The following is a 25,315-nucleotide window of genomic DNA, read 5'->3' as shown; positions in this document are numbered from 1 at the left end:
TGTCGACGAACTGGAAGGCAGGCACTGCAGCGATGGCCCCTAACCTAAAAGTAATCGACGCATCGATTAATCGAGTCGAAAAAAACAATCGAACTCGACTCGATTGAGTCGGTAAAAATTAATCGATTAATCGATCGTTTCGGATTTTTCAAAAACGGTGAATTCGAAACCAAAATTTCCGTTAATTTCAGTACGCAGTCTTAACAGCGGATAAGTTTTTTCATAATTTACAGTTTTATTCAAAATATTTATCAATTACAGGTAAAAATATTCATCTATCTATCACTTGTTATACCGGTAAACACGCTTTATAAAGCGTCGTTCATGGAAATAAAAAACAAAAGCCGATTGTTAGGAAAAATAATCGATTCGGTCGATTAATCGATTACATTCGATCAATCGGAGCAGAATTATCAATCCAATCGAGAATCAATTGTTTTCGGTAATCCTCAGCAGGCAGGCAGATAGGCATGGAGGCACGGGCACCTGTTACATTCGAGGTTCAGGCTAGGGCGCATCTGTTTAGAGCTGCACCACTCGAGTTTCCTTCCAGCTTGATTCCTCGGCTCGCATATGCGTCGTCGTGTCGCGTGTTCCTCTCGTAGACGTCTTCGGTGTCTTACAGCTCAGCTCCGACTCGTCTTGACCGACCAGCTGCGTCTCTGGCGTCAAACGACCAGCTGTTACGTGTTATCTCCATCCTTTCCTACCGTTAAGAGCTTTCGGGGTCTTCATTATTCACGCGTTTTCGAGCCTCATCCGCATGCAGCTACGAGTCGCGTCGCACTCCGGTTTCTGCATATCTGACCGTCGCCCGACACCTGCGACGACAAACGATATAAACGATAATTCTTTTGGAGAATAAAAAAAAAAAAAAGATATAAAATGAAATAACAGTTTCCAATGCAATTCGCTACCTTCAATATATTATACACGGAAATTGTTCGTCGAACGCGCGGTCGTGTAAATGTTGAAAGATGGCGTCCGTTCTGCAGCTGATCATTCCAATTCGCAAAATATGCGACGGTTGTTTTTCTTATTCCCGCAGAAAGAGAAAATAAAATTACCACGCGCAGCGAGAATCGGTGGGCATCGTTCGGTTGTAGAAGCTGTGATTTATCGCGATCTCCGCCTACATCGAAGATGGTCGGTGGGGGGGGGGAAGAAGGAAGGAAGAGAGAGAGAGAGCGAGAGAGAGACACAGGGAAAAGGAGACACGCTTTATTATTTTAGTTTTTGTCGCGATGGCGCCAGCGGGGCGGATTCTGTGAAACCTAAGCTCTTGAATCATCTTACCCGCTAATCTAAGAGTCCTTGAGAAAGTTACGGGGCGTGGAACTGGCTGACTGAAAGGTGATATCGATGGAAGGGGTGGCGACGAAACGGAATACGGTATTACGTACGATATCTACGTATGTACATCAGACCAAAAGACATTTCAGCTGGCCATTTTGCGTCCGAACTGCAACGAATGTTGCTCTATTTATACCGTACATAATCCCATAGACACTGACCTAATCCTTGTACCTATATAAATTGTTACAATTATGTATAACGTAATTTCTGCCTTGCTACCATAGCTGAGTTTGATATCTCTCAACATAAAAAAGTGAAGAGAAGACATATTACGCGTCGCTGTCGTCCCTTATCTCCCGAGACTAATATATATATATATATATATCTACCATACCATGCATATACATATTATATATATATACATATATATATACATGAATATAAAGACTACATCAGAGAATTCAATGCGCGCGTTTCGTTTCTATAAAAAGTCCCGTCGTCGTTCTACTTGAACCCTTTTAAAAATCTAATCATAAATCGTAAGAAAACAACCCTTTTCACTTTACCTACGCAACGAGGGTGGCGGTGATTTTTATTTTTTTGTTTTTTTTTGTTTTTTTTTCTCCCGAGTTTCTTCTAGTCGACACCCCTTCTGCAGCCGGGCATAATACAAGGGTGGTTCGCGCACCGATAGATACGACTACAGACGCCGACGGCGAAACTACGACAACGACGAGGACTAGAAGACGCCGACAGACGCGGACTGGCGTCTTACACGAACTCGAGCTCGACGCGACGCGACGCGACGCTCAACTACCACCGACAGATTCACACCGTACTTCCGGCTTCTATATATCGTCCACCAACCATTCAGCGAACTGCGGGAAAATTTTAAGAATATCTTTCAGGCGACACATATGCTATAAATTAGTCTACTACTCGATTATCTCTACATGTATGAGCATGTGCATGCAGGTACCTCACGTATATGGAGACTTTCTCTATATTGATCTCGTGACTCTTCTCTGATCTTATATTTTCGAGCGCTGAAGTTAAATCTCCGGAAACGTTATGCTTGTACACTGAGAAAAATTTCATTTTTCATAGTAACTAGAAAAATTCGATACCTAAAACAGGTATCGTTAAAAAAAACTGTTTGAATATTGTTGGAATTACGAGAAACGACGTACGCGTAACCATTTTGCGCTATCGTCGATCCTTTTTTGGTTATTGCGACGCAAAATCAGTTTCTCAGGTTTACTCTACTTTTTTAGTTAAATAAGGCTTTAACGTCAATTTATCGTTGCACAAGCGTTAGATTTTCGCAACAGTTGCAAGAAAATCTAGTAACAGCGATCGTAATAAGAAAGAATAGTAACGGATACCAGACTTTCCGATTACAGCTAGAAAACTAATTTTCATTTTCTACCTGGAACTATATTTTTCGATTGTGGTAAAATATGAAAATAGTCAAGGACCGAGCGGTAACCGGAACTAAAAATTTCTCTCAGTATACCAACTTTACTTCAAAAATTCATATTAATTCAAGTTTAAATATATGTATATTATAGGTTGCATTACGAATGTAGAGTCCGTGTAAATACAACTAATGCGATACACTTTACCTCCTATTATATACTTACACGATATGATAATCTAGTCAAAAATTTCTTGGAGGCAATAAACTTGGCTAAAAACCGCTAAGTGGGTTCCACTAATGGTTTCCACAAGTTTCAACTAGATTTTTACTGCGACACCGATGCAGAGAGAATTCGGTTCGTACTCATATATAACGATCTCATCTATAATTGTTTACCCTCAACGTCGTCCTCTGCAGCTTCTTAGCTCCGACCCTCACCGAAAGTGGTTAGTGAGTTAGGAATCGACCTCTGAGAACGTCTCAAACCGTGAACCCGAATACTCCGACACATTCCTCGACAATATTCCCCAAGAGGGAATATAAGCGGAACACCCACTTCTCGAACAATCTTTCCAATTTCCGGCTCCACTCTGCGCCAAGAGTAAAAAAATCTGTTAGTCTTTCCTCAATAGTCACTCTGGGAATTGCTGAAATTTTTCGCTACGGTGGTTCTTCGGTAACGAATCAAGAATGTACTCGCGTGTTTAGTGGTATGAGTTTGAACCACTGTACGGGAATCGGTAAAAGCACGATTAACAATTGAGGTCCAAGCTTATTCCTAAAATATAATAAATGCCGCATGTGGCTGTAATTTACCATCGCAAATGAACTGTAAGTTGAAGAAGCAGTCATTTACTCAGAGCTTTAAATCGTTAGAAAATTGTAACTAAAGAGTTTCACTGAGAGAAATATTTATTTCCGGTTACCGCTCAGTCCTTAAACATGTTCATTTTTTACCACAATCGAAAAATATAGTTCTAGGTAGAAAATGAAAATTAGTTTTCTAGCTGTTACCGGAAAGTCTGGTATCCGTTACTATTCTTTCTCGTTACGATCGCTGTTGCTAGATTTTCTTGCAACTGTTGCGAAAGTTTAACGCTCGCGCAACGATAAATTGACGTTGAAGCCTTGTTTAACTAAAAAAGCAGAGTAAAGCTCAGATACTGATTTTGCGTTGCAATAACCAAAAAAGGATCGACGATATCGCAAAATGGTTAGGCGTACCTCGTTTCTCGTAATTCCAACAATATTCAAACAATTTTTTTCAACGATACCTGTTTTACTCAATTTTTCTAGCTACTATGACAAATGAAATTTTTCTCAGTATTAGTTTCGTCTTTCTTTCGTTAATATTTGGCAGTTAATTCCGTGTACTATTCGCCTCCCTAATTTTCCCCAGGTTGCCTACGACGACAGCGTGAAACGCTTCAACTTTCTGACCTTCGACGAAGATTTCTTAGACGCCGCCCCGTCGTCCTCATTAATCAGGGCAGCTGTCGCGGCGGGGTCCAGGGCACCCGGGGCCCGGTGTGGCCCAGCATAGGAAGGAGGACAGAAGAGGATGAGGATGAGGTCGAGGAAACGGGGAGCACACTCCGTATTTCCATTAACACTTCTCCTCCGAGGCAATTTTCGTTTATTGAAAACCAATGCCGGGCTGCATGATAAATTTATTCGCGGGTTCCCGCATAACGTCTCGAATCTGACTTCCATGTTCCGCGTCTCCGTCTTCGTCGTTCCTTATCTTCATCCGCTGCAGTTTTCTTAATTCTCTTATTTTCGTCGTTATTTTTACATTCTTTACAGCGCCGAAGTCTGCGGTTATTACACATTTCATCGCCCGTTTCACCGATTCATTCACGGTTTTATCTTTCATTGTTGGTGTGCACAAAATGAACTTGGACCGATTCGCACTGACAATAACGTAAATTGTTTTTTATTATATTGCTCTTCCTTCGGACCGAATAAAATACTTGAAGATACGTTTTTGTATAATCCGTTTGAAAATTTGTTATTTATAGCTGATATCCCCTTTCGGTTCAAAGCTTAACTCGGCACATGATCACACGGTTAATTTTTAGTGGAAGATATTATCCCGAGCCAAGTGATCGGTCAATGATATAACGAAAGAGTTTCGAAAAATATTATTCCAACGATCGTTTTTCTTTCTTTTTTCTTACTTTTTAAACATTATTTTTCTTCTGCTCCACCCTCTCAAAATTCCCCTTCTTTTACGATCCTAAAATAAAGCCGCGAGTGTGCATCTTAAACATATTTCTCAATATCTTAGATCGCAGGAGTTGCTCAATCGGTTATTATTAAATTATAAAATTTATTTCACAGGTGTTCTGAGAAGACGGAAAAAGTGTGATATACAAAATAGAATGACAATCAATTATGATCGATGACGATTAATTCAAAATAAAAATCGCATCAACGGAAATCCATGCTGGTGTAATTAGTCATAACGCGAAGTAAAATCAATGAGTTTTTCGGTACGGTAAACGTCTACTTAATCTATAATCGTTTGAATTTCAGCATTCGGAGATCTCAAACTTACGATGAAACCGAGTCTGCAGCCCGGACGTTACTTTTTTCAACTTTTTACGCGTCAAGTTAATACGCGTTCGTGACACAAACTCGCACGAAGAGCAAAGGAGAACGTCAGGAGAGAAGAGAAAAGAAGAGAAGACAATTTCTACTCGACACGAAGACAGCTGCGGTCGTAGAATCCGGTTCACATGACTGTCGTCGCTGTCTAGATCAAGACTCCCTTGGTACAGTAAACCACGAGCTTTTTGCCTTCGAATTGCCATCAAATTCAAAGGCAGAGGAAAATTCACGGTGTCTATCAGCTGACGGATGAACCTAATTTTCTTCATACGGAAAACCATCTTCACCTCACTCACGAACACGATCACGAATATTTTCACTGAGCCAGAATAAAGTTACTGATTTATTACTGCAACATGTATCTAATTATTGTGTGTGTTAAAATTTTTTCCAGACAAACTATATAAGTGATCTCGCAACTTATAAATGGAGCGTTGCCCACGTTGAAATGCATCATCAAGCGAGCTAGACTCAACAGTGTGCTTCGATTATAACTCACGTGCAGTGATTCAGACACGGATTAAATTCCAAAATTCTATACGACTTATTTAACAGCGAATCATACTTGGTACACTGATTTTCAATTGCCAATTATCAGTTTCTTTCCAACCACCGACTTAATATAAAAACCGAAGAAGGAAAATAGGCGATACCAGTTAGCGATTATTATAAACGACTCTTTTGAATTCACTCAGTCCATTCTCACCGGTGGTTGCGGAACGATGTATCAAACGGTACCCAAACACCATGAATTGAAAAGAAATTAGTTAACGGAGAACAGAAAAATTGCGGTCGAATTTCCTGCGCATTCTTTGTCCAATTCGACATTGTCGAATTCGTTGCTTCGAAGTGAATTTAATCAGAGCGCGATGAGTCAGCATTCCAAAGTCTTGACATTTTTTCTCTTCGAGAATATAAAAAGAAAATGAGAAATAAAAATAAAAATAAGAAAAAAGAAATTTCAAAGGTTTTTTTGCCAGAGAAAATTTTAAGCTCGCGAAACTGCGTGTAGTGGCGAAGCGATGGTCGGCTGAAAATCACCGAAGCGAACGCCCCCGATGATGACTCGTGGAAAGCATCGTCGGCTAATTTACGTTTGAGATGCGAACCTGCTGACCCCCTGTACGCATATTTGACGCCCACTCGCGAGTACCATTAACCGTTACATTCGTTGCAGATATGTAGATTTAGATGTAGATGAAGCCGAATTTTGGACCATGGCCAACTCTTTGTTCGCCTCCGGATCCTTTTTCCATTTTTGAAGAATTCTCACCGCTGCCAACAGGCAGAGTCGGTCGGTTCAGTCATCCGCTTTGCGCAGAACTCGTTTAACCAAATCCTGGTTCAAAAGCACCGCCGACAGAATGCCAAATGGATCTTTGACTATAGTGATACGAAGATCTTGAAAAAACGAAACTCGATTCGAATCGTTGCCATTTATTATTGACGATTTGTTTGCCAGGATTTAGACGATTATCGAGAGAAGCCAATAAATGGCAAGGTAAGACAAAGCGCATCGTGCATGGGTAGCCTGTATGGAAACCCATGAGATTGAACGGTCAGGGCGGCGAATGCGGCCGATAAAGAGAGCTGGTGAAGACAGTGTCTTCATTCATTAATTCCCTTCGTGACCCATATACGCGGAATTGGCCCGTCGGGTCAGGCTTTGTTTTTGCTCATTTTTTCCCCTCTTTGATTTTCGGCACTCAAGCTGAGAGAGTCGAACTACACGGATACATGAGATGTGTTTGACGGAATGTATACCGGCTGCTTTTTACGACCTTTATATCATTTTCCGCTAAGGCGTAATAAAGAGGCGTCTATAATTAGTGACTCGTAAAATCAACAACAACAAGAACAACAACAACGAAGAGTATTTTTCCTAGTAATCGTGGTCTGGTTATCATTGATTAGTTGATTCCATTTATTCCTGTTCGATGCACAGTTTTAACGACACATCGGTTCGGAGGCTGTGAGTGAATTACACAGCTCTTGATAAATTTCTACCTCGCTGCCAGAATATTACTGAAGTAGAAAAAACGATAGGAAGAAAGAAGAAGGAGAAAGAAACAAGGAAGCGTAGTAGCAAAAAAGTCGTCGCCGGAATGGATCGGGCAATAAATAAGAAACGGCATAATTAAGCGGCCATGATTCTTTGGCCCGAAACAATTTGTGTTTCGGGTCCACGCGACGCGTTGCAGCATCTTCGTGGCGCATCCCAATCCCTAAACGTAATCTTCCCACGGGTTAGTGTTTTTTTTTTTTACACTTTTTTCGTCACCGGGAGGAAGAGATATTCCTGGACCCCCCCTAAGCTGCGGACGAGGTGACAAACGGCATTTCATCGGCACGCATTAGACACCCCTAAAATTTTATGCGCTGTAACCTGATTATTATACCTACGCATCCCATGCGGCTCCTAATTTTCAACGTCAATAATGATTAGTCGGCGGTTCCGATTGGCTCAAATATTGTACTCCACAACTGTCATTCGCATTCGGATACAAATCTCCGAGCACTGGTTCCGAGCTTTTGTAATAACGGCTGTACGCAATCAATGAAACAAGGCTTCGTCAACTGGAGACAAAGTTCCGAGATGTCAAGAAAAGATATCCCGACTCTCAGGGCGGTCAGGGGACGGCTTCGTACAAGACGACTGACGTCGCGACGCCGCAGTGGTTTGTCGTCTCGTCACTTCGTCACGCCATTTCTTCCATTTCCTCCATCGTCACCGTTCGCCCCACGTACGGTGTACGTACTTGCATACCTTGTACCGCACCGCGTCTCGCATTCTATTTTCGAAACTATTCAAATACGTGATAATTCTAAGGCTCGTCAACGTGAGCGGCACACTTCGTAAGCCCTATAATGTACAAGCCCTCCTCCGCCTTAGCATGGTAGCGGATAATAGCACCACTCGATTAAAAATCTACATTTGAAATGTCAATTTTTCGATACCATTAATTTCTTTCTCGAATCGTTGGGGGGGGGGTATCATTACTCATTAATATTCTACACTGAGAAAAATTTCATGTGTTACAGTAACTAGAAAAATTCAGTAAAACAGGTATCGTTAAAAAAACTGTTTGAATATTGTTGGAATTAGGAAAAACGAGGTACGCCTAACCATTTTGCGCTATTGTCGATCCTTTTTTGGTTATTGCAACGAAAAATCAGTTTCTGAGGTTTACTCTACTTTTTTAGCTAAATAAATAGTTGCAGGAAAATATAGCAACAGTGATCGTAATGAGAAAAAATAGTAACGGATACTGGACTTTCTGGTAACAGCTAAAAAACTAATTTTCATTTTCTACCTAGAACTATATTTTTCGATTGTGCCGGATGATTGAACCGGAACTAAAAATTTCCCTGAGTGTAAATACCGAATTTCAATCAGATTCTGCAGTATATCTTTGGTCGCCATCTTGAATGTATGGTTTAAGTTACAAAAAATGATAATGACAAAAGTTGTGGAAAATTCAATTTCCTACAACTTTAGTTACGATCATTTTTGAGTAAAAAGTTGAATATCGGTGAGTTATTTAACTAAAACAAATTCCACCACAAATTCAAAGATGACGGCCGAAGCTGCTGCAGCATCTGCTCGAAATTCTCGATTTAGACCACTAATTATCTCCCCCCCTCTACCTGGACGATTAGAAGAAGAACATAGTGGTATCGAAAAATATTACTTTCGGATGTTTTTTTTTTTTTTTGCATACACGGCAACCGGACTCACAATCGAAGATCAGTATGAAAATATCGTGGAAAACATTGAATTGCGTGTAAATAAAAGTTAAAAAAAAAAAAAAAATGAACGTGATAAAACAAGCATGGAGTGAATTATTTACGTCACGTTGAAAATAGGCGGAGAACAAGATTGTCCGAGAGCCGGGTGTTATTATACTTATATTCGCGGTGCGGAACGAGAGCGTATATTAATCATCGATATTGGTACACGATTGCAGCGGTGCCGCAGGAAGAATAAATTTTTACCTCTGTCCGCAGTAAGGCGAGAATGTTGACGACACGGATGGACTGACATTCAGAAAAGCATACCGTTTCGAAGTGTCGACGTATAAAAAAGGCTCGCGATGCCGCGATACAAGCAGCGGATTTCGGCCCTCCAGATGCCCGATTATCCGCCACCGTATTCTCGTCATGAGACCGAGAGAGTCCTTAAGCCTGAGGAGCCTCTGTCAGTTTCGCGTAATGGTTCATTTTCACGTATTATTCAGTTTCCACGACTCGACAAAGATATGGCACGCGATAAATCCTCGGGGGAATCACGCCGCACTCTCGCGTGCGATAATTAATCTGCGGCGCGGTTCTGGTTCTTGATTTTTTTTACGCCATCCATCGGTTGAGACGTAGAAAACGGAAGCGAGCACTGTACTTCGTGTTTTTTAAATAATTCAAGGGATTTTTTTCGGCAGACGTTATACCGGAAGTTCGGGCGACGAGTCGGATATCTTCAGGATGCCGTTTCAGCTTCTGTTGCATCGGTGCCGTCTTCGTCATCCTCGCGTCCATCTTCTTCATCAGCGCTCTCTTCCCATACCCGATGCACGCGTCCTGCACTGTAACGTGGTACGTTTACTAGGCGATAGACGAGCCGTCGGCGAGAAATCTCCTTTCTTCAGCACGCGGCATATCAGCAAACAAGCAATTGCGACGATTCGGCGATTGAATGACCTACCCGTAAGTCGTTACGACGCCTGCAAGGAGTCTTCTAAAACATCCATAATCGCATCTCCAGCCACTGCACCAATTTTTTTAAGAAGGCGATTTTTCACCGTAATCCCGGGACTGATTGATAACAAATTTTACGGTTCACCCCAAAAAATTTGGGGCGCTCCTCACGAACGGCAAAGAGATTTGCTCCTGGACCACCCCACCAAGGTTTTGATGGATACATGGAGCGAACGGGCCTCCGTGGAAACTCGATATTGCAGGAGCCGCACGTTTGTTTGTCATGGGGTTGGCTTATGTTTGCTCTCTTGGCCTGGCTCTGGTTACAAAAATATACATTTACGCACAACTAGACACTGCAGCAGCGGTGCTTTTCAACTCAAGCCATGAGAACGCGTATAATTATACCTATACTATAATATTCATGGGATAAAAATCTTGGGAAATTACCGAAAACCATCTTTATATCGTTGCTTATACTTTACACCCTCCGCAACTGATACCGTCGAGACCTCGAATGTGTCGTATCTTTCAGGAAATTCGGTGAACCATGCGTATACGTGATGCAGAGACTCCGGTGCCAGATCCTCAAGTGGTCTACGTGTCACGGCTGCGGTCCTCGAGGTACCAGGTGCTTGTATTCGGTGAGTTCTTCGGCTTTTTATATTTCCTCAATGTTGCTTCGTCTCTTTTCATCCCGGGATCTTGGTCCAACGAGGAAGTCAACCATTCCGTGATAATCTTGACTCAAGGTGGTGCCCTGGTCGATATCGACGTTGACGTATAAATATCTCCGAATATCAAAGCCCACGTATCTCGAACGCGAAAAAAGGCTTAACAGCTCCATTATATACACAATTTTGAACTAAAACACTCCATTACGTTTTTATTTAACGCAGACATAAAGAAATGGCATGGATTTTATGAAATTGCAATAGTAAATTTGTAGATTCATGCCATTTCTTTATTTATGCGTCAAATAAAAACATACAGGAGTGTTTTTGTTAAGAATTGTGTATGGAATGGGGATGTTGAGTCCTTTTTGCACGTTTGAGATACGTGGACCTCAATCTCTGGAGATACATACGACAAGATGGAAATCGACTAAGGCATTCCTTTAAGGACTGCGAAATTTCGAGTGACTTCGTGACTTCAAAACACTCGAGTACCCGTACACTTAACTTCAAGCATAATTTACCTCGTGTCTTAGTGTTAGACTCATTTGCGTCACCGAGCGCTTGATAATTATAGTGTATGATGCGCAAGTTTCAAGTAATTTCTGAGCCCCACTTGAACCAAAGTTTACCTTGTGATATGTTTATTTTTTTTTGCGACAAACGCGTTAATGTGCATACATACGCACAACGTTGTTAAAATGACTCGGTGACGCGGCTGGGAAGGCTTTTTAAGATATACACCGTCGACTTGATCCTGCTAACGGATAAACTATGAATTACATGCATTAATCGCAGCTTCACGATCCAAGACCGAATGATAATTATACGATAAAAGCTACGCACCTTACGCCGAACATCCGTTTGGTCGATGGCATTAAAATGATCTTTCAAAAAACGGCTAACAATAGCTGCACGGCAGTGGTAAGTGGTTACTTCGATTTTATACAACATATTATATGTATATAAGATATCGAAAGCGTAAAAATTACGATATTGCATTTCCAGACAAGATTATTTCCACATCGTATCGCTACATTTTTCGCACTACATCTAATTTTGGAAATTATCGTTTTCGCTTTAATCAACGAAGAATAATTTTTACAGGCAACTTCACAGTCCAACGATTGGTTCGTTATATTTGACTATGGAACGAACTACTGTAATCTCCACAATCTCGTAGTTGGTGCAGGTCTTGATACGGATCAAAATTTTTTCGAGTCAACCAACAACGCTGTTTGTACGCAATTGAACATGGCATCCTGCAACTAATATGGCTTTGAGAGTGTCGAAAAAGACATCTGTTTTATTTATATACTTTTATCAAGACACAACGTTTATTACTATTTATATACACTGCTCGACCTCTTGTACGGACAATTGCCTCGGGTATTAATTCTTGGAGCTAATAAAGATCGGCATCCTTTCTCGTTTGAAATTACTTTTCGCCCATTTAATGAAGATTTGTTTTTCATTCTACACAGTTTAAGAGTTATTACAGTAGTAGATTAATGTTTCGTGGATTAAAGGCGGGATTACTTACAAATAGTCAAGATTTAAATAAGCTCAATTCCAGTTTGGCCAGGTTTTGCATTTATTTATTTTTTTGTCATTTACTTAAGATGATCAACATACTTTACTTTATAATTTAATTAAAAATTTGAAGTCCGAATTGGTAAAAATTAGGGATTAAATCATTATAGTTAACCAACGAATATTTTCGACTACAAATTATAGGTAACGCTAATTTATTCATTTATTTTTTCTCTAAGTAGCATTGGTTATTGACATCACTCTCCGTTACGCTCATCAAATATGAAATTTACGTTTATAATCACACAATATTTATAATTCTTAAACGATAACTGCTTGAAAAATCTACTTAATCGGTTTAAACCTCAACCTTCACTCATCACCTTTCGACTAACTATTACTTGTTATTCACGTCTCTATTCAATCGCTTCGGTATTCACTAATGAACTTTAATGACATTCTTGGGATAAAATGAAGTAAACAACGAACCGCTCAGTAAAACAAATTTTAATTTCCGCAGCCAATTATTTCTATCTTGTTGTATTACCTCGTCGCGATAAATGAATGTCAGTATTATTACTTGTTCAATGCTATTGATAAAAAACCATGAAATAAAAACCGAAAAACTGTTGAAGTCGACATAAAAATATTTTGTAAATTTAGATATTCTAAAGATTTTACTGAGCAAGATAAAAACTAATTCATTGTAAAGATAAAACGATCACGGAAAAATTGGTATTTATACATCACTTTCAGTGACTTGGTTCATTTTACTACTGCCTGTCAATATTTATCACATAATAGGATAAGATCGATTGTTTTGAGGGAATCATTCCTGTCTATTATCTATATTTCTAGACTCGTATTAACGTCCCTTGGAGTTTAGTCACCCATAAAGGAAGACCCATTGCTGTGGCGGTGACAAAAATTCCCTCCAAGATTTGAAGATAAACGGCATCGTTTTCCAGTTCTGGTTAATGCACCACATTGGTTTTTGCTGGTACCAGTCATAAAAGGTGTGTTGCTGAAAAGTAAAGCTCAAAACGATTATTGTGCAATATACACAATAGGGTGGATCAAAAAAATCCACTATTTTTTTTTCAAAGTCACACCTTTAACGATTAATGTTATTCTTGGATATGAAGGTCACAACTCAAAACACTTTTTTATAGTGTTAACGTTTCAGCCCTGATGGGGGCCCTCCTCAGAACCAATTTATTTAAACCATCTGTCACGAACAAAAATAATAAAATAATGTACAACTCCGTTATAACAAAATTAAACATAAGTGGTTCAGATAATAAGCAGGGATGTTTATGCAGATATAAATGAGAGGAATTACCTAGTGTGGGATGACACTTTCAATTACAGCAGACAGAGAACACTCTTAAGTAGTCAAAGCGTGTTGGTAAATAAATAATAAATAGAAACAATAAAAAAAAAAACAAAAACCGAAGCACACTGCGATCGCGATACGTAGTTCTTAAGACTTCATCCTTGTAGTTAATTTGATAAAATAAAACACACAGCCGTTATAGGTTTAAATTATATAAATTCTGCTGCACTGACGAGGCATGCCATCGATTTCGACCACTCTTTCAATTATTCTCAAGCCAGCATTATTGACGTTGAACCATTGTATTACAACAGGCTATTGTTAGAAATGTGAAATATTGTTGCACATCCCAATTCTGTCAACCGAAGACAAGACATCGAACATCTGAGTACTATTTACACCTCTGTGATACAACCATTGTAATTATCCATTACCGACTGAGCTTGCTCTCGATTTTACCTTCTTAACAAAATTTTGGTTTCCTTTTAACCCGTTGACTCTGCGTTTGCTCTGATAACTATCGATATCGATCTCCCCCCACTACACACTGGACGTTCCACATGTGCAAATGTGCTCTTGATTTAAACCTATAACGGCTGTGTGTTTTATTTTATCAAATTAACTACAAGGATGAAGTCTTAAGAACTACGTATCGCGATCGCAGTGTGCTTCGGTTTTTGTTTTTTTTTTTATTGTTTCTATTTATTATTTATTTACCAACACGCTTTGACTACTTAAGAGTGTTCTCTGTCTGCTGTAATTGAAAGTGTCATCCCACACTAGGTAATTCCTCTCATTTATATCTGCATAAACATCCCTGCTTATTATCTGAACCACTTATGTTTAATTTTGTTATAACGGAGTTGTACATTATTTTATTATTTTTGTTCGTGACAGATGGTTTAAATAAATTGGTTCTGAGGAGGGCCCCCATCAGGGCTGAAACGTTAACACTATAAAAAAGTGTTTTGAGTTGTGACCTTCATATCCAAGAATAACATTAATCAACAAGTCATCAAGGTCAAGAAAAATCGTCTTCATCACACCTTTAACAGTTGTAGGAAGAGGAAACAAGATGTCTGCTAAAATTTGAGCCCATAATGTTAATATTTAGTAGTTCCTGAACCCCATTTTTCATTTTCCATTTAATTAGTACGCGAAAATAATTTTACTTCCATTCTGAATTTCGTAGCTCAGTGACGAGGCAATATACATACATACATAAATATCAACTACATATTTTTGTAGGAAATGATGATCTACAAAAATGGTCTCTTATAATTTTTCGATAACTCAACTCTTTCAAAAGTTATTCAAGATTAAAGTTGAAATTTTTTGGACCACCCTATTTCACCAACTTATTAAACAATACAAACGAACTTTCAAAATGAATTACAGCTTGAATCTTTCGCTATGAATCAAATTTTAACTCACCTCCTCGAAGGTGACGGTGGATAAACAAAGTTGCTTCTAGTTACCGACCCGTTTCTCGTAGTACGACGCCGTAGTTCTGTCGCATCAACAAGATCATCGCTTTCGTTGTAGTTATCATAATGTTCGTTTAATAAATTACGTGATTCGTGAATTGACGGCGACGACATATCGTCTGACATATTTGGATAGTGTCCTGTGTAATCAGTAATTAATTCCTCGCGAGATTTCTTTGAAGGTAAATACGAACATGACATTTCTTCGTGAAGCAGTTGTGAGTTACCTTTACCCCAAGACGGCATGGTTGGTACGCAGGACCAAAGTTTATCTGAAATAGATCATAGTAGATATAGATGACGTGCTGTACATTAATAGACACATAGGATACACATTTTTGTAAAAAAAAAAAGAAAACGTTAGTTTTTTTCGGGCACCAGATGTTGATAACATTCTTTTCAAGAGCTTATAAGCTTTTTGGACAAAGATTGCTGAATTTTTACTTGGCCAAACTTACTTTTACATGAGTTCGCTTGGTAAATAAGTACCGATGGGATGCCAAGAATTTTATGCAACATAGTAAACAATACAGATTCTTTTGTATCATTCACTGCAGCATCTCTTCTCACATTATGACCATTCATGTAATTAATTGGTGTACTATTGGCACCCAGTATATTTATCGATGGCATGACACCAGTATTAGTTGGTTTTATAGCTATGTCTTTAGGTCTGAGTATATAATGAATTGCAACAATCAGGTAATGCACTGGAAGTAAAAAATTAATATTACTAAATCATTAATGGTGCAAATTACTTTCCAAGTATTTCTGGTTTACTTTTACAAATATTAAAATAGCTTGCTCAAGTCAAAGAGTTCTACATTCATAATTATTTTCTTCAAAATTGCATATACGGTATGAACACAAATACATACTTCCAGTTATTAGAAATATGAGCGCAGTTATTGAGCCAAAATCGAGAGAAGCTTCGGCACCTTCTTTCAAGTATGACAAAAGATTCAGTGGTAAAATACCCATTATAGTAAATCTAGTTAGAAAAGGTGCTTGCAAAAAAGATGCAACAATCATGGCTATGAGTAAGTATATAGCGTGCAGCCCGGTGCGATACACTTTTTCAAATTGATCCCCTGAAACAAAATAAAAATTCATCAGTAATTATTTCGGGAAAATTTTAATTGAACACAACGCATTTTCGATAAAAAAAAAAAGTTATATAAATCGCACCAGTGTCGCCAATGTAATTTGTGATCCAACCAAGTTTTTGGTCAACTTCAGTTTTCAATGTATTGGTCAAGTCCAACAGAAAATGAACGGTTTGGTTTATTTGATCAAGTTGTTTCAGAGTTTGCTCATATTGTTCAGCGGCCTCCATATTATGCTCTAATATATGGTTGGTACTTGATTCAATTCTATCCCAAATCTGATGAGCTTGTTCTTGCATATTCTTCAAATCAGCTAAAACCTCCTGATGATTCTCATTCCGTTCTGTAGAGTGATCGGCAAGTTCCTGGCTTGCTTTCTCTGTAATGTGAACACAATACCTTTTAATGGTTAACAAATTGACAAGAGCTTAAATTTTTTTATTATACTTCTTTTAATCTACTATGGATTTAGTAATAAAAGTTTTATGGAAATATACTGAAAAAGTATCAATTACTTACCTAATTTCTTCCTGATGTCATCCGTCATTGCAAGTAGCTGTGCATGGCCAGACCTGATGAGAGCTTTTTCGTTGTTTAATATCTGAAGATTCCTGGCCACAAGACTATGAGCAGAGGATTGGGCTTCCTTTAACGATTCCTGTTGCTCAAGCAAAACCTTGTTGCCGGTTGCAACGGAATTCAAAGCATCTATGGTTTGCTCTTCAAGACGTTCTTGACTTTCCTGATTTATAAGGATAGAAAATATTTGTGTAATTCCTGAGGTTTTTTATTCCCGAGCACTACGGAATCGGCTGGTTCAGCTTCACTTTTATGTTCTAGGACAACGAGGGGATAGGATGAGGGTTAAATAACTTTAGGTATGTTGAGAATATCCATTTTGATTGATTGAAGAGAGATTGTCAGGTGAAATGAAGAGTCTGTTAGATAGGAGAGACGAAGAATGAGGCGTAAATGTTAAGAGCGGTCAATCGAATGACTGAATCGTATAAGAACGTAGACGAAAGACCTCATGTTCAATACTCCTGCATAAGAAATATGTTTCGTTACCTTCAGAGAGCCCATCGCCTTGATTTGCGAATGCGCAGTGTTCATCAGTTTATTGACTGTAATTTCAGTCAGAGCTCGAAATTGAATATTTCTAGCTGCATAACATACAGCTCTTGCTCTGTTGCTCATTAAGTGATACGCGTTCCACATATCTGGATCCATTTCCGTCGTGCATTGTCTTAGCGTCTAGGAATAGATATAAAAAATAAAATACTTACTTAGTCTAAGATGCTTGGCTCAAGCTCATCAAGAGTTCAGCACAGTACACGAAGCTACGAGTACAGCTGCTAAATGGCGGTAAACACTGTTAATGTTCTTTACTGATTGTTTTTTTTCTCTGAATTACAAACGAAAAAAAATATCAATAACGAAACTCTCTGTTATGTAAAAATTTTGATATGGTAAGAATTAACACAAGACCATACAGGCACAAGCAAGCAAATAGATCCAAAGTCAAATGAGAACTAAACCTTCCAGGAGGTCTGCACGGGTTTAAATTTACGCCTGTGGGTATAGAGAGGGGAATGGGACTGGGGAGGTATGTGCAAGTCTAAACACGATTGCAACCAGCCCCTAGTACAAAACGTCATTGTCCTATACTCTGGGAATACTAATATACCCCTAAATATATCCCCGACTATTTGGGTATGGGATGGAGCCACAATAAAAATGCCTAATTTAAATGAGTAACAGAAATTAATTATTCACAGTTGACCATTTTTCATTGGAAATAAAATCAATTAATCTAGCAAATTACAATTATTTCCTTGAATTGTTTCATTATTATGGAAGATAATTTCTTTTACATTTCTGAACAAGTTTTTCTTCTTCTTTTTTTTTTTTTGTGCGGAGGCAGAATCGAATTACTAAACACAAGTTACTTGCTTGAAATTCAAAAAAGTACAAATGCCGTAACAGTTTGCATGAACGAAATCATTCAATTTTATAATTTCTAAGAAAATCATAATCTATTGAAATTCTTATTGCTCAAAATAAATTAAATCATATTACCATTTCCTCGGTGCACGGAAACAATTTTCTCCCTTCGGCAGCAGACTGACAATTTAATAAGCTGACGCTCATTTTAGCAAGTTCTTCCTCAGTCATGTCACTGCATGACGTTTTTATTTTCATGACGACTTTGTGCTGACAAGTATCCAGCGCTGAGGAAACTTGAATTTCTGAAAACTTTGCTGCCTCCTGGAGAAACTTTTCATCTTCCGTCATGGATTCATAAGGGATGGAAACCAAGGGAATGCCATCCGATGGCACGACATCATTTGATTCCTCGGAATTTTTACTCCAGACCCAATCATATATCGAAGCATTTCCATTTTGGTACGTCAAGACGGTAAAAAGTACAGCAAAGAAACACGACTGTCTCATTTTTAAATAAAAATATACAAATCTGGTATCAGAGGTTTAAAGAAAAACGTTGTTCAACTGTTTCTTCAGAATTTGTTTACAGTTGGCTAGAAATTGCCAAAGTGTGGAATGAACTTTTACGAAACTTTGACAACTTATAACCTATGCACTGAAATTATCACAAGCGTCAAGTTCCCGGATAGATAAGACTGCGGATAGGTCAACTGTCACTTAAAATAAATATGCAAATACATAAATAAATAAATAAATAAATAAATAAACATACACCTGTATACTTTTTACAGAATCAGTGAACGCCTTAAAGATTGAAGTAATAAGATAAAGTGTGCTAAACGGACGTTACGTTTCGGAGTCTCGTCACATTCGTGTGACGGTCAATTGACAATGTATAATTACTTCCCGAATAACGAGAAAATGAGGTATTTTTATTTAGTGCCAAGAACTTACAGAATTGAGTAACATTTCTCACTCAGTGACTAAAATAGAAGCACCTATTTGTTCGAGACAAAATATTGAGCACACACGCCGATCACCACTTATTGTTTAAAGTAAAGTAACAGTAGATTAACGTCGCCTAATCCGTTGTTTATTAGCATTTAAACTTGAATAATTAATTCGATTACGCGACGAAAACCAACGATCAACGTTCACGCGAACGTGACGATGTTTGTTCTTGTTGCTCTTTCTATCTCAGCCTTTTAAACTAAATTCAAACTGAAACTTCAACGGACATCTGGTCGACCAGAACGCCATCAGTTAGCGAAATTGAAAACTGCCTGTAACGGATAATTTTTACACTATCTTACCGACAGATTCCGACTTTGCTTTGCTTGACTTTGCGCTTGGCATTGCGCTTATGATAAGAAGAGTGCGTGACTATTACATACATTCTTCGTATCGAACAGACAAGATTAATAAATTAATAGTTAACACCGTGATTTCGGAATTGATTGATTAATTGAGAATCATGGACCTGCTTGGCTCAATTTTAAATTCAATGGACAAGCCACCGAGTGTGAGCGATAAGCAGAAAGCATTGATGAAAAGTCAGTCGTACATAACCCTCCTTTCTGCAAATTTTTTTTTTTCACTCTTCAAACAAGTTACGATAACGATTAAACAATTACCACGTATAGTAAGTGTACCGTTTATTTAATGCAATCAATTTTACACTTTTTATAGAGCAGCGAGAAGAAATTGAGAAACGTCAAATAGTGGAAGCGGAAAAACTGAAGGTGTTTAGAGAAAAGGTATGACGAATGATCCTGAGGGATACAATTATGATATTCCAAAAAACACTTGACCATGATTGTAGATATTTTACTCTGTTTGTAGGTTGAAGAAAAGATAAATAAATTTCTGCAAAATGGTGCGGCTCGAGAATGTAAATTTCAACCTATGGAACAGGTCTACAGAAGCATTATGTAAATAATTTATTAATTTATTTCGCGCCCCAATCATTATATGTATTACACTTTGAGTAACCAAGACCACTTTTACTCCCTCAATTCAATCTTTTTTTCAAGTCTGAAAATTGTTTCTACCAAAAAATATGAAAAGCTAGAAATTAACTCTATATTGAGAAACCGTTGTTTTTCAGACACGATGTTGCAGAAGTGGCCAATGTATTAGCATATTCTTTTGGGATGGAGGGAATCGATAGATATATAATAATATTTAAAAGGGAATATGCTCCAACCGAAGACCACTTAAATGCATTGCGTAGAGGAGAAGAATGGAATGAGGAAATAGCCAAGAGATTAAACGAGGAAAGAGAGAGACAAGCTAAAGAAGATGAGGAAGCAAACAAATCTAGGAAGAGAAAACAAGAATTTGTACCGATAACCAATTATAAAGACAAGTATAAGCATCTGATTGGAGAAGAAGCTGCCTTACAAGCAGCCAGAAAAACTGAAACTAATCGTAGTTATGGATTTGGTAAAAATTTATTCAACTATTCAAGTTACTTTACCCAGCATCATGCTCGTGGTTCACCAACGAAAATTTGTCTTATACCACCTCGATTCTTTTTTCAGTCCCAAGTGAAAACAAAAAAGATCAGCGAAGTATTGAGGAAACTCTAGCAGATATTCGTGCAAAAAAGAAGAAGACTGAAGAATCAGCAAATCAAGCATTGGAACCAGAAGAAGAAAATGTCCCTGAATGATGGTAGCTTAGTTGAATAATTATGTTGTAAAGTGAAATTAATTGCACTGCTAAACTGTAAATAGGTAATAAGTATTTTTCTGTTCTAATACAATTAGTTATCGTACATTAGATGAATCACAATCATTCATTGGCATTGAAATACTACGGATAAACTACAGAGCTTTATTCCGTTTCTTTCAAGATGCCAGATGTGATTAATCAAGTCCCGATTGCAAAGTAACCTGTGCACCAATTTTGTACAGAGATCGTCATTATCTTCTGACAATGATATTATTAATCTACGTGTAGCTTGTTATTTAAACATAACACATATTAATTTATTACCTGAATCCTAAATATATTTATATGGGATGCATTCCATATTAATTTTCAATTCAATTTAACACGTGTTATGTTTAAATAACAAATTCAATGTAGATTAATAATATGATTTACCAATTTTGTACAGAGATAGCATTATCTTCTGCCAATGATATTATTAATGTACGTTGAATTTGTTATTTAAACATAACACATGGTAAGTTATTAGCTGAATCCTAAATATATTTACATGGAATGCACTCCATATTTATTTTAAATTCAATTTAATACGTGTTCATCGGACAAACTTTAGTACTATGCTTTAATCGATACGAAACAATATTCATTCAGCGTTAACAATTGAAAAAAGATGAGTTAGGTAATGCTGTATTAGTTTTAAATTTGTAGAATTAGTATGCGATTTAAAAAGTACTCTAGTTATATAGAATACATGAAATAGGAGAAATGTCAGCAACAGACTGATTAGTGAATAAGAATAATTTCGTTAATTATTCATGTCCGAGAGTATGTTCTTTATTGCATAAGTTCCTTCACACGTACATGTATTGTTACTCCATAAATTCGAATGTTACTAAAGTTTGCAAAAAATATGTCGTCAAGACTTTTTATACCAATTTTTCTCGTTATCCATTTGTATCCCTGTAAGCACTGATAATGCGATATAATAATAGTTCAATTTCTCGTTCCTTTCTGATAAATATAATTAGAAGAAAAACGTCTTGTAGAAATGGTAGATGCGTTTTTAGCGTCGTGAAACTATTCATTACACATACAAGCATACAATACTTACCATGCCAAATAATTACAATCATTCAATATTATTAGGCGTTGTAAATTTTTATTTTACATATATATTAATATAAAATTTGACATACCTTACAAGTGAAAAATGAGTCATATATATTCTGTAGTCGAGTACTTTGTAACTGCTGTTCTTGGCGCAGGTCTAGGCTTCGTTGCGGCAACAGATTCGAAGACAATTTGATCTTTCAACGTGACTAGCTTTGTAAATGGTCTTGCTGTCGCACTTTGGTAAAGTTCAAGTCCTCTACCAATTACAATGTCTCTGATATAAACTGCATTATCTTCCACCACTTTTCTCTGTAACAGTAAATCATATTGATTAGACATTCGTGATCAATCCTCAAGTAGTGACGATCACTAATTATTACCTCTTGTTTAAATTTTGGATTACTTAGAGATGCCAAAAGGTGTTGTACTTGAGCTCGCATTACAGATACGAGAACACTGTCTATGGTTATCATCAATTCTGGTGTATTAACGCTAAGACAATCCTCAAGTAATCCAACGTACAGTCTTGAGAATGCCAGTGTATTACTTGTCAGTGATAACCATGTTTCACTTGTCATGTAAGACAATGGAACACCAATTCCGAGATCTTCAAGCTCTGTCATAAGCTTCTGGAGGTTTTGGCTAGACTGATTGGACGGGCGCCAAGTATCCTCAGCTGCCCGAACCTTAATCGCGTCAACGTACTTTTCGCCAGCATCTTGCAGAGCTCTAGCCAATGGAGTTCTGAGATGGCCATCCAATTGGTAGCGAAGATCTATACCCAGCTGCGTCAGCTACATATGATGTTATTGATAAGAACAAACGACTTCTGTATTCAATTTCAATAGTATATCACTGTAATTAAACGCTTAACAATTGCTGTAACCATAATTACCTGATCGCAGTGGCTCCTTACAGCCACAATGCATTCTGCAAGCGTGTTCGTAGAAACTTGTGGTATGAAAACTTGTTTAATCAAATGTGACGTCAAATGGTTGACCTCTTGACCACACCAGACTACCAGAGCTGTAAAAGATGTAATTATTGGTTAGCTTCATTGAATTCTTCAACATACGTGATGTACTGGACAGGTTTAAATGTGATCTAGTGTATTTTACCTTACCAGAAGTGCAATTCGCAGAATTTGGGAAAATACGTAAAAACTCTCTAGCCATTTCAGCCACGTTGCTAAAGGCGATGGCGCTCAGCTGTTTGACGTAAGGTATTGTGGGGCCTTCTCTTTTAACTCGTTTCAATTGAGCTTTCAGTGCAGCATTGCATAATCTTAAAAACAGTTGACAAGCTTGGACACTTTGATCCAACTGAATTAATAATCTTACAGCTCTTCTCGCACTCCTCAGGCCTCCCCCTTGAAGTGACTTTGCTTCAGAACTCAATTCCAATTCTTTGGTAAGAACGTCGACCAGAGACTGTGCTCTATCGTCAACTTTAGCCTTGATACCAACTAATACAGGCGTTGTTTGAGCTTCGCTCAGATAAGATCTTGCTTTCTCTAACAAATTGTAAGCTTCTTCAAAATGACGTTGTGCTATACAAGAATCTAGGTCCTCGGCAACTTCTAACAACCATTCGGGTAGAGATTCGGTACCCTCTGCTTCTGGACTATCTTCCGTGCCTGGTTACAATTACGATCATTAATTTTTACGTAATATCCTTAAATACAGAGGATTAAGCTTGATCACCGCCTAAAATGTGAAACTCTACTTACTGAAACTTACCTATTGTGTTTGAATCTAGAGACATTGAGCGAGATGGTGCTATGTGTTCATCTTTTAAATTTCTATCCTTATCAACTGATTTAGTTTGATCTTCTTGCACTAGTCTTGCTTTTTTAGCTTGTTCACATTTATCCAACCATTCTTTCTGCAAAAACGTACAAAGCATTGAAAATATATTCCAAAATCTTGGAGAGTTTAATATATTCGTTTTTCAACTACAAAGTTACTATCGGACTGCGTAATAGGAAAAATAGGTCTGCTAATAACCTTGCTTGTTGCTGTCGCACACTGAAAGACCCTCGTGTCAGGAAAAGCCAAGAGTTTGAAGGCTAATTTGACAGTTCCCAGATCTCTAACATTGACAACGGCTAAACTCTGCAAATCATAAACAGCTTGCATTTTATATCTGGGTGGGCCACGCCTTCCACCAGTGGCTAACCATGAGGCGATCATTAGAACGTCGTTGAATAAATAAGCGTGAATCCTTTTCAGGGGTGTTCCTTCCAATGGGTCAAGTTCAAGCAGAGATCCTTCGTGTAAACAAATCCGACCTGGCGTCTCTACCAAGCTCTGCAATAAGAAAGGTTTCAGATATCACAAGTGAAATGTTTCAGCTTAGATTTGAGTCTCTAGATTTTTTCTGATACCAAACTTCTATCAAAAATAGATACTACAAAAAATCAGCTATCAGAAAATGCGTTTCATCCAATGATATAATATAAGTTGTGGATGTAAGAAAGTGGTGAATAATCTGTCTTACATAGAAATTGTGATACAATCTTACCAAATTGATTGAAATATAGCTGACAAAATAATTTGATTGGCATCTAATATAATAATGAACAATAATTTATTAAATTTTTAATTTTAATTTGAAACTGACCATGGCACCTTCAACATTCTCCAGTAGTTGAATCAGTTTCGATTTTTGTTCCTCTTCTTTGGTACCAGCATTATGAGATTCCCCATTTTGAGTTTCTATGTTCTCATCGAAAACAACCCCAGTTGCACCGATAGCACCAAGAGTTCCCAAAAGTGAGCGTTGTTCTCCCAGTAATTGTGACAACTGATACATTTCGCTTTCCAAGTGAGATATTTCCTTGGCTGTTTCGATAAACTGCATATAATTTTGGTAAACATTTTTTTTCAATTGTGCCGACGTGCTGTCAGCGAGTATTTGAATCTTTGCTCTCTGCTGTCTCAGCTCGTCCACGCCGACGCACTGACTGCTCAACTCTTTGACAACTGTAATAGACGAAATAAACTACACGTGAGTAGTAGAATTGATAATCGTATATTATGTAAATGCACTAAATTCTGTTAATTAACAGCACAGCAAATGAGGACCTTATTTTTAGATTCAAGTAATTTGTTAAATACGGCGGAAAGTTTTTAAATAAATAACATATTGTATTGGTTCACTTATTGAATAGAGCATTGTTCGCATCGTTTCATTTCATGATTCTATCTCATTTGAGAACATAACCTGTATTAGCATATAAGAATATTGCTTAAAATCTATTCAAAAGTAGAAGAACTTACATTTTTCTGGATTAAAGTCATCGGAACCGAGATTTTTCATCAGGTCAGTCATGTTTGCGTGTATTCAGTATTACCTTTGATTAAATACTATAATCCGACAGATGTAAGGCTCGTCACGCCTCCCATGACGACATGACAGTT

The 25,315-nt window shown here is 37.9% G+C and overlaps 4 protein-coding genes and 2 long non-coding RNA genes across 11 annotated transcripts in view; 2 read left to right on the top strand and 4 right to left on the bottom strand.

Moving 5' to 3' along the window:
* Positions 1–25,315, bottom strand: part of LOC124302903 (uncharacterized) — a 592,781-nt gene that overhangs the window by 475,097 nt on the left and 92,369 nt on the right. The gene's annotated exons all lie outside the window — the stretch shown is intronic.
* Positions 286–11,174, bottom strand: LOC124302796 (uncharacterized). Of its 3 annotated transcripts, none has more exons than XR_006907775.1 (4): positions 10,472–11,174; positions 10,029–10,340; positions 9,775–9,909; positions 286–821 (listed from the first exon to the last, which is right to left on the bottom strand). It is a non-coding gene; the product is annotated as an uncharacterized LOC124302796 (long non-coding RNA). The 3 variants fall into 3 exon arrangements; XR_006907776.1 differs by lacking the exon at positions 286–821 and adding an exon at positions 2,947–3,306; XR_006907774.1 differs by lacking the exon at positions 286–821 and having other exon boundaries at positions 8,585–9,909.
* LOC124302794 (uncharacterized) lies at positions 11,173–12,136 on the top strand. The gene is made up of 2 exons (XR_006907771.1): positions 11,173–11,619; positions 11,803–12,136. It is a non-coding gene; the product is annotated as an uncharacterized LOC124302794 (long non-coding RNA).
* Positions 11,920–22,107, bottom strand: LOC124302761 (protein brambleberry-like). Of its 3 annotated transcripts, XR_006907766.1 has the most exons (9): positions 18,237–18,794; positions 17,226–17,411; positions 16,677–16,899; positions 16,240–16,536; positions 15,930–16,142; positions 15,510–15,761; positions 14,999–15,323; positions 12,239–13,252; positions 11,920–12,171 (listed from the first exon to the last, which is right to left on the bottom strand). XR_006907766.1 is itself a non-coding variant. In XM_046759282.1 (8 exons), exons 2-8 carry the CDS (start codon positions 17,385–17,387, stop codon positions 13,111–13,113), a joined length of 1,614 nt encoding a protein of 537 aa, XP_046615238.1. In that variant the 5' UTR covers positions 17,388–17,411; positions 21,977–22,107; the 3' UTR covers positions 11,920–13,110. The 3 variants fall into 3 exon arrangements, 2 of the variants coding, with proteins under 2 accessions (XP_046615238.1, XP_046615237.1); XM_046759282.1 differs by lacking the exon at positions 18,237–18,794 and adding an exon at positions 21,977–22,107 and having other exon boundaries at positions 11,920–13,252; XM_046759281.1 differs by having other exon boundaries at positions 11,920–13,252.
* Positions 19,460–21,691, top strand: LOC124302783 (sperm-associated antigen 7 homolog). Its single transcript, XM_046759342.1, has 5 exons — positions 19,460–19,657; positions 19,794–19,861; positions 19,947–20,035; positions 20,212–20,549; positions 20,648–21,691. The coding sequence occupies exons 1-5, from the start codon at positions 19,579–19,581 to the stop codon at positions 20,776–20,778; spliced, it is 705 nt and encodes a 234-aa protein (XP_046615298.1). The 5' UTR covers positions 19,460–19,578; the 3' UTR covers positions 20,779–21,691.
* LOC124302759 (exocyst complex component 8) lies at positions 21,920–25,315 on the bottom strand. Of its 2 annotated transcripts, none has more exons than XM_046759273.1 (8): positions 25,175–25,315; positions 24,516–24,877; positions 23,900–24,202; positions 23,633–23,777; positions 23,017–23,529; positions 22,789–22,919; positions 22,274–22,687; positions 21,920–22,202 (listed from the first exon to the last, which is right to left on the bottom strand). In XM_046759273.1, exons 1-8 carry the CDS (start codon positions 25,224–25,226, stop codon positions 21,996–21,998), a joined length of 2,127 nt encoding a protein of 708 aa, XP_046615229.1. In that variant the 5' UTR covers positions 25,227–25,315; the 3' UTR covers positions 21,920–21,995. The 2 variants fall into 2 exon arrangements, with proteins under 2 accessions (XP_046615229.1, XP_046615230.1); XM_046759274.1 differs by having other exon boundaries at positions 24,516–24,896; positions 25,175–25,312.

Source organism: Neodiprion virginianus, chromosome 4 (assembly GCF_021901495.1).
Source record: "Neodiprion virginianus isolate iyNeoVirg1 chromosome 4, iyNeoVirg1.1, whole genome shotgun sequence".
Lineage (NCBI taxonomy): Eukaryota > Metazoa > Arthropoda > Insecta > Hymenoptera > Diprionidae > Neodiprion > Neodiprion virginianus.
Note: the sequence above shows the minus strand (reverse complement) of the source record. Positions and strands in the feature narration are given on the sequence as shown.

Coding starts and splice junctions, on each gene's coding strand:
- LOC124302761 (XM_046759281.1), bottom strand. CDS start 18,611: ATGAGACAGTCGTGTTTCTTTGCTGTACTTTTTACCGTCTTGACGTAC. Junction 16,900..17,225: donor AGGCGATGGGCTCTCTGAAG/GTAACGAAACAT, acceptor CTTATAAATCAG/GAAAGTCAAGAACGTCTTGA. Junction 13,253..14,998: donor CCACCGTCACCTTCGAGGAG/GTGAGTTAAAAT, acceptor TTTACTTTTCAG/CAACACACCTTTTATGACTG.
- LOC124302759 (XM_046759273.1), bottom strand. CDS start 25,226: ATGACTGACCTGATGAAAAATCTCGGTTCCGATGACTTTAATCCAGAA. Junction 24,203..24,515: donor AGAATGTTGAAGGTGCCATG/GTCAGTTTCAAA, acceptor TTCTTATTGCAG/AGCTTGGTAGAGACGCCAGG. Junction 23,530..23,632: donor TCTAGATTCAAACACAATAG/GTAAGTTTCAGT, acceptor AATTGTAACCAG/GCACGGAAGATAGTCCAGAA.
- LOC124302783 (XM_046759342.1), top strand. CDS start 19,579: ATGGACCTGCTTGGCTCAATTTTAAATTCAATGGACAAGCCACCGAGT. Junction 19,658..19,793: donor GCAGAAAGCATTGATGAAAA/GTCAGTCGTACA, acceptor CACTTTTTATAG/AGCAGCGAGAAGAAATTGAG. Junction 19,862..19,946: donor TGAAGGTGTTTAGAGAAAAG/GTATGACGAATG, acceptor CTCTGTTTGTAG/GTTGAAGAAAAGATAAATAA.